At 41.8% G+C, this 12,720-nt stretch overlaps 1 protein-coding gene across 1 annotated transcript; it reads right to left on the bottom strand.

Moving 5' to 3' along the window:
• Positions 1-1,417: 1,417 nt before the first annotated feature.
• On the bottom strand, positions 1,418-11,915 carry LOC306892730 (monocarboxylate transporter 2). Its single transcript, XM_079453978.1, has 5 exons — positions 11,547-11,915; positions 5,067-5,298; positions 3,639-3,782; positions 2,759-3,556; positions 1,418-2,674 (listed from the first exon to the last, which is right to left on the bottom strand). Exons 2-5 carry the CDS (start codon positions 5,278-5,280, stop codon positions 2,421-2,423), a joined length of 1,410 nt encoding a protein of 469 aa, XP_079310104.1. The 5' UTR covers positions 5,281-5,298; positions 11,547-11,915; the 3' UTR covers positions 1,418-2,420.
• Between the last annotated feature and the right edge of the window lie 805 nt (positions 11,916-12,720).

Below are 12,720 nucleotides of genomic sequence, written 5' to 3' on the forward strand. Positions count from 1 at the left end.
TTTGTGTGTGTTTGTGCAAGTCTGTGTGTGTGTGTGTTTGTGTGTGTTTGTGCAAGTCTGTGTGTGTGTGTGTGTGTGTGTGTGTGTGTGTGTTTGTGCGAGTCTGTGCGTGTGTGTGTGTGTGTGTGTGTGGCTCATGAAGTCTCGTGCCAGATGAAGGTTAAATGGTAACATGGCAGTGACTCCAGTGAGGTTAATGTGTGTTTGTGCGAGTCTGTGCGTGTGTGTGAATGTGTGTGTTTGTGCGAGTCTGTGCGTGTTTGTGAATGTGTGTGTGTGTGTTTGTGCGAGTCTGTGTGTGTGTGTGTGTGTGTGTGTGTGTGTGGCTCATGAAGTCTCGTGCCAGATGAAGGTTAAATGGTAACATGGCAGTGACTCCAGTGAGGTTAATGTGTGTTTGTAGCTCAGGGCAGTGAGATATCTGAACCTCTCAGAGCATCACTGGACGAGAGCTCTTTATAGTCATGATTTTACATTTATACAACAATCTTCAGGGCTTTGAATTACTGTCATTCTCCACTGCTGGTGTATAGCACACACACGAGTCAAATAAAGACTTTTATGAGTTTAATGGTTGACTTATATCACTCATCATCCAGCAGTCATGCCAACACACATGGAAACAAACCTGATGACTGTGAAGCTTCAGCTGATGTGTTAATATTCATCCTCCGGTGATGCTGTTTGTCAACAGACTGACCTCTAAAGGCCCATTAAAACCCAGCCTGAGGGTGCACAGATATACTGTGATGATGTGAGCTCTCAACACACACCCATTCAAACATATACAAACACACAGTATACAAACAAGCAGCATCTCAGAAGCGTAATGGAGCAGAAAACCATTCAAAACTCATATTTACATTTACATTTACATTTATTCATTTGGCAGACGCTTTTATCCAAAGCGACTTACAAGTAGTTTTTTTTTTTTTTTTATACAGTGGCACATTACTGCAGAGCAATCAGGGGTAAGGTGTCTTGCTCAAGGGCCCTTCAGTCATGACCTGCTGACACTGAGATTAGAACCTGCAACCTTCTGATCACAAGACCAACCCTCTAACCATTAGGCCACAACTGACCCCACTCATATCATTCTTATTGAAACTAAAGAATATGTGTGTTTATTGTGTCTCTGCGCGAGGTAGAGATGTGTGTCAGGTGTTCACATACACTATCAATACGTCACAGGTTCATGTCTCTCCATTCATTTGATCATATTATCATGTCAGTTATTAAATATGTTAAATCTGTTGTTTCGTGAGGCACATTATATGACCTTTAACCTCCGTCTTTGTTTCTAAAGATCATTTTAAATGAAGAAAAAAATGTTTTTTCTGTACAAACGGAGATTTATGTCCAATAGATTCATCTCCGATCATCTGTCATATTTATAAAAGGATTTCGAGGCATTTCTCATCTTTTAAACACAATGTGGTTTAATTTCAGAAGCAGACACATTAAAAATAGACCTAAATGAAAATAAAAATATAAATCACAGCATAGACAGACTGTATTACAGCGTTTCATTAAAGTGCTTTCAAATTGTCAATTTAGTTTGAAAACAAAACAAAAAAAGGAATGTGTGTGTGTGTGTGTGTGTGTTTATCTGTAGGGAGCAGTGTGACATCATCACACATGACATCATCATTGAATAAATGAGTGTATAATCACGTGACGGATAATAATGTTAGTTACATACATGCACAATATCATCATTGCAGCATTATTCATATGCATATGCGTGACATTAAATATTATATCTGTATGATAACAGTGCCGGTGCTCAATAGAATACAACAACTAAAGCTTTCATTTCAGTCTCTTAAAGCAAAAAACGAATAAAAGTCAAAATACTTGTGTAACATTTGTGTATTGAATTGTTAATACTATCAGATGTTGTTTACAGTAGCAGAGAATATAACCGCAGTTCTGTAAGATATAAAAACATCAAATGTTTAGTACGTCTACATTAGTCGATATGTTAAATATGGCCTCTATACACACCTTTTATATTAGACTGTTAGATCATATCTTAATATTTAAGGCAATATGTTAAAGAGCATCATCATGTCACTCTTTTATAAATATAACCCCAAAAAACACCTGTATGTTTACGAGAGATTATCAGCATTTCTCCCGCTCGTGGAATATTTCAATTCCCGAAATATTTCCCCTGAGCACAGAAGATTGAAATGATATTGCTTCATGCTTGTAGAATCCCATTCATAAGGCCCACGAGAAATCATTTACATTCAGACCATCTGATTCACAGACATCTACTGCTTATCAGATCCTATGACCTGAAGATATCAAGTGTGTTTGTTAAGTGGCCGTGACACGCGTGTTTATCGAGACATGTCATGATGTGTAACACTTTAGGATGTGTTCTGGCAGTGTGTTAAAGACCTCGCGAGAGTTTAAATGTTTGTTTCTCGCTGTACGACCCCATCCTGATCCTCACAGAGCTGCTGTGATGCTTCAGCGTCTCCGTTCGTCTGCGTCTGCTCCTGATTCTCGTGCCGCTCAGACGTCTGGTTTTGCTGGCGTTCGCGCTCCAGCAGTCTGTAGTTGATGAAGTTACCAATGAAGAGCCAGACGCTGGCCAACACCACCACAGACCCACAGCACAGATACATGTACTTGTAGTTCTTGGTGACGTCCACTAACTTCCCTGCAGGTGATTTGAAATGAAGATGTGTTAGCATTCGTCACGTCTTCCAGGGATAAATTCATTGAAAAGACTAATAACTCCTACCTGCCAAAGGTGGACCGATGAGCACCGGACAGCACTCCACGATAGTGGTGAGACCCACGGCGCTGGAGAACCTCTGAGGACCCACCAGATCCATCAGCGTCTCGAACAGAACCGCGCTCACCATACCGAACGCCAAGCCGAAGAAGATGGCGTACACCACCATCCCGGTGTACGTCTCTACCAGCGGGCACAGGAGGTGACACACGCCGTTATACAACACGGCGAAACTGAAGAAGTACTGAATCCTGGGCCGGACCCAGCGCGAGTTAGCCAGCAGTCCCATAGACGGCCGAGCGAACATGTCTACGAAGGCCAGGATGGACAGAAGAAACGCCGCCCGATACTCGTCCACCCCGTTATCTCTGGCGTAGGGGGACAGGAAGACGATGGGCGCGAAGAAGCCGACAAACATGATGACGTTCCCCGACAGGTAGATGAGGAACCCGCGGTGCTTGAAGAGCGACAGGTCCAGATATTTGTTGACGGTCTGCCAGGCCGTGCTCTTCTCTGTCTTGGAGACCACGGGTTTCTCCTCAAGCGCCTTGGTTTGGTTCGGAGGGGCTTCAAGGGGTCTCATGAGGGCTCCGGCCACGCAGCAGTTGAGCAGAAGACCGCCGAGAATGAGAAAACTGCCCCTCCATCCAAACTCATTGATGAGATACTGGTTGAGCGGAGCGAGGGTGCTGAGGAACACAGGACTTCCGGCCATGGCAAAACCGTTGGCGATGGGTCTTTTCTTGTAGAAGTATTTTCCGATCATTGTTAACGCCGGCTGAAGGTTGAAGGCCAGACCGGAACCTTTGAGATCAGACGTCATATAAACATTCAGTGCGAAAACATGAACACGCGTGTGTGTTGTGTGATGAATCATGACACTCACCACCTATCACTCCAATACAGATGTAAAGCTGCAGGACATTATTACAGAATGAAGCGCTGATCATACCCAGATCACACAAAAAACCACCCAGAATCATGATGGGACGACAGCCGTATGTGTTCACCAGAATACTGCTGATAGGACCTACACAGACACAAACACACACATTCATTCATTAAAGGGCCAGTTCACCCAAAAATCATCATTTAATCCCCCTCAGGTTGTTGAAAACCTGTATCAATATATTTGTTCTGCTGAACACAGTGGAAGATATTTGGAAGAATGTCGGTAATCAAGCAGATCTCATCCCCCGTTACTGCCATAGTAGGGAAAATAAATACTATGGGAGTCAATGAGGGCTGTTTGGTTACTGACATTCATCCAAATATCTTCCTTTGTGTTCAACCAAACAAAGAAATTCATATAATTTTGGAAACACAATGAAGACAGAATATTCATGTTCGGGTGCACTATCCCTTTGAGTTATTGATAAAACCAAACCTAAAGCAGGTTTTGTGTGTCTAAACGTCTTGCTTTTGATGATGATGTATGACCACATTTGAGCAATTCCAGCGTTATGGACGTGACACTAAAAATAAAACTTGAAGAAAGACTTCACATGGGTATCTGCACCACCAAATGTTGACATCCGTGCTATTAGCTGTAAATTGTAACCTTTGGTAAAAACTAGATTATTTCATGGTATGGTTGAGATTTTCACAGAAAGGCCCATCAATGTTTCTCTGCTACTTTTCTGTTATGATATAAACAAACATCGACGGTCACAGTGAGAGAATGATAGAGCGAGCAAATAAGATTAAAGTTGTAGTTCACCCAAAAATGGTGTCATCATTTACTCGCCCTTTTTTCAGGTCAAACCTGTACGAGTTTCTCTCTACCGCAGAACACAAAAGAAGATATTTTATAAAACGTTGGTAATCGAAGAGCACTGGACCTCATTCACTTCTACTGCATGGACACAAAACCAATGAAAGTGAATGAGGTCCAGTTAACAACATCCTTCAAAATATCTTCTTTTGTGTTCTGCGGTAGAACGAAACTCGTACAGGTTTGACAAGACACTAGGGCGAGTAAATCCTGACAGAATTTTCATTTGTGGGTGAACTATCACTTTAAGATCATTGTTTTGCCGGCTTATAAAGTCATTGTACTTTACATTGAATTGTTAGTGTAATGTGTTTTGATGAAGATGTGATCGAGTTGTTGAGATTGATGTGTGCTTGTGAAAGTCACCCGCTGTAAATGAATATTTGATGATCAGTTGTGTAAGATTAAAACAGGTGTTTCATGTTAAACGCAGAAGTCAATCTGTGCAGTAATAAACTGAATTAAAGCAGTTTGTGCACCTGCTCGCTGTGTTTGGCTGAATATTACATGAAGCCCTCCACAAAAACACTGAGTTTGTACCTCCGGCGTACATGACGGCCAGCATAATGGACGAGATCCACGCCACCTGACTGTACGACGCATCGAAGATTCTCTGGATGTCTTTGAAGAACACAGTGGTAGCCTTCGGGAAAGCGTAGGAGAATCCGATAGAGATGAAGGCCCCGCCCACCACAGCCCAACCCCACCCACCATCTGGAGGAGGAATGGCTGGTGGTCCGACGGGGGGAGGCATTTCAAACCCTGAATATCACTGAAACACACAAAACAACATTTATAAACGCGTGTGTGTGTGTGTGTGTGTCCTGTCCTTCTACAAGAACTGAAGAGATCTCACGTGTGACTGACACACAAAACCCCGCCTCTCATTCCCCTGCTGATTAAGCTCATGGAATTATGGGCGGGGCTACAGGTGTAACTAAATCAATCCTGTGTTTACAAACCAAACACACCCCCAGTTATTCTTATCATATGATATTTCACTTCTCCAGATACACACACAGCTCATGTGATACGAACAAAAGAAAATCATTTAACATACTTGGAATCCTCATTGTGAAGGGATTGACGTGAGTCATGTGATTCTGTATGAAAGCGTGAGGTGCCGCACACATTTCTTCCATTTGTTCCGTGCCATCAGTCAAACGCACAGATGACACATTCACTTACATGTCCTGTTTAAACCGGCCTGTCTCAGCTCAACCAATCACACGCTGAGATTACACCTGCTGACGTCTACAACATGAGCATCAGGTGACACTGTGACCTGGGGCTGTTTCAGAAAGGAGGTTTAGTGAAAACTCTGAGTATATTAACTCTGAATGAGGGAAACTCTGGGTTTTCTGTTTCAGAATGTGAGGTTTGTCAAACCAGAGAAGGCCGAGTAACTCAAGCCTGTTTCTAAAAGAGAGGTCACTTATACTCAGTAACCATAGTAACTTACTCTGTGACCCTAACCCGGTCAGGAGCAGCTTTTCTTTCTTTAACCCAGAGTTTCTTTCCATCTCCTCTCCTCTTAAAGCGGATCATGTATGTGAAGAGGCTGCATTCATTCATTCATTCATTCATAGGGATGTACTTTGATTTCAGGAGAGCGATTTAGGACCCGAGTGGATTTTGTCCTTTCCCTGAGCATTTATATTAAAACTGTTCCATTTTTCTTTACAGTGAATTATATATATCCAAATATATCTCATCCATCATTGCATCAATAACATCAAACCATCGTACGTGTATTACATCAGAGCAACATTTTCTATGGACGACGAGAAATGATATAATCTTATATGAACTGAACACACACACACACACAGCTCTTATATGAACTGAACACACACACACACACACAGCTCTTATATGAACTGAACACACACACACACACACACAGCTCTTATATGAACTGAACACACACACACACACACACACAGCTCTTATATGAACTGAACACACACACACACACAGCTCTTATATGAACTGAACACACACACACACACAGCTCTTATATGAACTGAACACACACACACACACACAGCTCTTATATGAACTGAACACACACACACACACAGCTCTTATATGAACTGAACACACACACACACAGCTCTTATATGAACTGAACACACACACACACACACACACAGCTCTTATATGAACTGAACACACACACACACAGCTCTTATATGAACTGAACACACACACACACACACACACAGCTCTTATATGAACTGAACACACACACACACACACACACACACACACAGCTCTTATATGAACTGAACACACACACACACACACACAGCTCTTATATGAACTGAACACACACACACACACACAGCTCTTATATGAACTGAACACACACACACACACACACACAGCTCTTATATGAACTGAACACACACACACACACACAGCTCTTATATGAACTGAACACACACACACACACACAGCTCTTATATGAACTGAACACACACACACACAGCTCTTATATGAACTGAACACACACACACACAGCTCTTATATGAACTGAACACACACACACACACACAAAGCTCTTATATGAACTGAACACACACATACACACACAGCTCTTATATGAACTGAACACACACACACACACAGCTCTTATATGAACTGAACACACACACACACACACAGCTCTTATATGAACTGAACACACACACACACACACAGCTCTTATATGAACTGAACACACACACAGCTCTTATATGAACTGAACACACACACACACACACAGCTCTTATATGAACTGAACACACACACACACACACACAGCTCTTATATGAACTGAACACACACACACACACACACACACACACAGCTCTTATATGAACTGAACACACACACACACACACACACACACACAGCTCTTATATGAACTGAACACACACACACACACACACAGCTCTTATATGAACTGAACACACACACACACACACAGCTCTTATATGAACTGAACAAACACACACACACACACACACACAGCTCTTATATGAACTGAACACACACACAGCTCTTATATGAACTGAACACACACACACACACACACACACACAGCTCTTATATGAACTGAACACACACACACACACACACACACACAGCTCTTATAAGAACTGAACACACACACACACACACACACAGCTCTTATATGAACTGAACACACACACACACACACACACACACACACACACACAGCTCTTATATGAACTGAACACACACACACACACACACACACAGCTCTTATATGAACTGAACACACACACACACACACACACAGCTCTTATATGAACTGAACACACACACACACACACACACACACAGCTCTTATATGAACTGAACACACACACACACACACACAGCTCTTATATGAACTGAAAACACACACACACAGCTCTTATATGAACTGAATACACACACACACACACACACAGCTCTTATATGAACTGAACACACACACACACACACACACACACACACACACACACAGCTCTTATATGAACTGAACAAACACACACACACACACACACAGCTCTTATATGAACTGAACACACACACACACACACACACACAGCTCTTATATGAACTGAACACACACACACACACACACACACAGCTCTTATATGAACTGAACACACACACACACACACACACACACACACAGCTCTTATATGAACTGAACACACACACACACACACACACAGCTCTTATATGAACTGAACACACACACACACACAGCTCTTATATGAACTGAACACACACACACACACACACACACAGCTCTTATATGAACTGAACACACACACACACACACACACACACACAGCTCTTATATGAACTGAACACACACACACAGCTCTTATATGAACTGAATACACATACACACACACACACACACACACACACACACAGCTCTTATATGAACTGTACACACACACACACAGCTCTTATATGAACTGAACACACACACACACACACACACACAGCTCTTATATGAACTGAACACACACACACACAGCTCTTATATGAACTGAATACACACACACACACACACACACAGCTCTTATATGAACTGAACACACACACACACACACACACACACACAGCTCTTATATGAACACACACACACACACACACACACACACAGCTCTTATATGAACTGAACACACACACACACACAGCTCTTATATGAACTGAACACACACACACACACACACAGCTCTTATATGAACTGAACACACACACACACACACACAGCTCTTATATGAACTGAACACACACACAGCTCTTATATGAACTGAACACACACACACACACACACACACACAGCTCTTATATGAACTGAACACACACACACACACACACACACACACACACAGCTCTTATATGAACTGAACACACACACACACACACAGCTCTTATATGAACTGAACACACACACACACACACACACAGCTCTTATATGAACTGAACACACACACACACACACACACAGCTCTTATATGAACTGAACACACACACACACACACACACACAGCTCTTATATGAACTGAAAACACACACACACAGCTCTTATATGAACTGAATACACACACACACACACACACACACACAGCTCTTATATGAACTGAACACACACACACACACACACACACACACACACACAGCTCTTATATGAACTGAACAAACACACACACACACACACACACACACACACAGCTCTTATATGAACTGAACACACACACACACACACACACACAGCTCTTATATGAACTGAACACACACACACACACACACACACACACAGCTCTTATATGAACTGAACACACACACACACACACACACACAGCTCTTATATGAACTGAACACACACACACACACACACACAGCTCTTATATGAACTGAACACACACACACACACACACACACACACAGCTCTTATATGAACTGAACACACACACACACACACAGCTCTTATATGAACTGAACACACACACACACACACACACACACACAGCTCTTATATGAACTGAACACACACACACAGCTCTTATATGAACTGAATACACATACACACACACACACACACACACACAGCTCTTATATGAACTGAACACACACACACACACACACACAGCTCTTATATGAACTGAACACACACACACACACACACAGCTCTTATATGAACTGAACACACACACACACACACACAGCTCTTATATGAACTGAACACACACACACACACACACAGCTCTTATATGAACTGAACACACACACACACACACACACACAGCTCTTATATGAACTGAACACACACACACACACACACAGCTCTTATATGAACTGAACACACACACACACACACACACACACACAGCTCTTATATGAACTGAACACACACACACACAGCTCTTATATGAACTGAACACACACACACACAGCTCTTATATGAAGACCAGCCGGGTGACGTTTAGGTCAAGCTGACTGTATAGGACACATGCTATGCTCCATCAGAACGGCAGAATGAGTTTAAACAGTGTGTCTGTGTCTTTAAGACCCAAGTGAATCTTTAATGAGATGGTGTTCATTGTTGTCTTTAGAGCATGAATCATGATTTGTGACACTCTGCAGTGGACAGAGGGCATTATCACATCCATAAAACACTCATCTGTGAAGAGTTTGTTTGATAAATCCTCAGTGATCAGAATGAAGACGTTCGAGCATCAGTGACTAGATACTTAAGAAGTGAGAAGTGTTTGCATCAGTTCTGTGGTTTCAGGTGTGATCATGTAAGCTGCAGTCTATTTAAACAGAGACACACCCATTGATCCTGTATGCCCCACCCCAACTTCCTGTTTCAACAGGAAGTACAGAAACATAGGAGCTGGAAAAAGAAAATCAACGTATAAAAGATTTCCTGAGATTTTAAAGGGACGTGTTTGATGTCGATCGATCCTCCTGCAGTCAGACTCTTTCTTGATTTCAGGTGAAATGTGAGCGTGTCTTTTAAGAATGAAGCAGGAGTGAATGCAAGGAAAGAACTGTTGACACTTTCTGAGGACACTTTGAAGGTCTGTGTGTGTTTAAAGGCCCAAAGAACTGAAGTACAACAACAATGTCCAAAGTTTCCCACAGCGAGAGAAAAACTTCAGGAACAAAAGACTCGATTGAGTTGTGCGGTGAGACCCTGCGGGGGTCTTTACTAATGACAATCATACGGACGGACGTCAAAATGAAAAGAAAAGTTTGAAGGAAAATGAAACAATCCTCTTTATAACAGCACACAATCTGATCTGAGACATTCAGAGATGTAAATAAACCACCAGCACATGACCGGCCTTAATGTCCCAGCATGACTGTTACAGATTAACTAATACATTTAAATCTTTTTTTCACAGAAATCCCGCTAATGCTGTGACTTTTATCATTTTTATCATTTTATAATTTCTCATTTAGCAAGACACACTGATGATGTTTTTTAATAATAATAATAATATTCAGGTTATATCTGATCAATGTGAACCCTGTAATGATATAAATACAGAAACCCAGAAGATGTGAAACACATGATGAAGTCTTCTCTCTCACATACACACACACGCGCTGAATGACACGCACTCGCAGAGATCACGTGACCCTCAGTAACAATACAAATGCACCGGCTTAAGTGACCCAGATGAGCCAAACCCGATTAACCTGGATATATATATATAGACCATCAGTGCTGTCTATCTGATGAGCCCTTCTGAGGGAGCACTGGACAGTGTGCATGGAGGAGATCATCATTCTGATATCAAACATTTGACATGTGCCTAAATATTTAAACCTGACATGACTAAATAAAGAAAAACAACATTCACATCACATCACATCCCCGATCCGGTTCAGCATCAGTGTGATGACGGGACGGTCCCGAACACACACACACACACACACACACACACACACCATAATCAGAATAAATGTAGTCATTTAAATCGCTTTATTTACCTATTGTCTGTGACTGTCTGTCTGTCTCCCTGTGTCTGTCTCTCTGACCTTCAGTCTCTATTGCTGCTGCTGCTGCTGCAGAAAGACGCTCCGCACGCGCGCTTCTATCGCTCGCTCCGGGCACGCCTGCGGTGACGTCACACACCGTCCGCTTCTATGGCGGAGGAGGTTAGGACCGTAAATATTAATGACGCAACGTGTGATTCGACTGTTGGGCTCGTGCGATTGGTTAAAAGAGGACTACGGTGAATATAAATGAGGTAAACTGAGCGGAAGTTACTCTAATCACTAGATGAACGGGTTTACATCAGAGGCTGTGCAACACTCCTTATCTCTGACGAACACTCCTCTGCTTTAGCTTCTGTGTCAGGAACACTGTAGAGCTCGTTCTGATTAGTTGTAGACAATATGAAGAAGAAGATCGTTCTTAAGAGACGTGTGTATTACAGTATTGACTTTATTACATGTTTTAAAGAATGGTGGTCTGAAAGCAGAATAAAGAGATCTTTGGTCTCATCTTCCAGGACAGTAGGTGGCGGTATGCACCTGTACAACTGTTAGCAACCCGCTAATAAATCCACAGAAGATGACATAGAAGTAACCTAGCAACGTCAGCTAACCGAGAATCCACGTGCAGGTACACAACACTTATCAGGGTTTGTCGCCATGGTAACTTGGCTACACGTTTAACCTGCTCCAGAGACCAAAACTGGACCAATCAGCTCTGAGAAAAGTGACGTATATCTGACGCAGCGAAGCCACTCCCCTCGAATCTTTCGCTCTAAATTAAAATGTTACAGGGACTTTTTTTGCTGTTAAGTGTTTATTTGTATTGTTTATTTACATTTATTGATTCTAATTCAAAACACATTCACATAGTTATTAAATACATATATTGATAATTAATATGAATGAATTCCTGTAGATGCTCAGGTCGGTGGGTTTGATCCCAGGGGATTACACATACTACTTAGAAGCAAATTTATGATGTAATGCTGCCAAATGCGTAAATGTAAATATTAAAGATAGCATTTAAATCAATATAACTATATTCGTATGACAACAAACGTCAGTATATAAAGCATTTTAAAGTAATGAAGCACACATATAATCTTTTGATCAATATAAAACATTGAGATTCAGTTGATTCTGTATTGAAATAGTCAGTCGCTGT

Source organism: Barbatula barbatula (assembly GCF_947034865.1).
Source record: "Barbatula barbatula genome assembly, chromosome: 4".
NCBI classification, from domain to species: domain Eukaryota; kingdom Metazoa; phylum Chordata; class Actinopteri; order Cypriniformes; family Nemacheilidae; genus Barbatula; species Barbatula barbatula.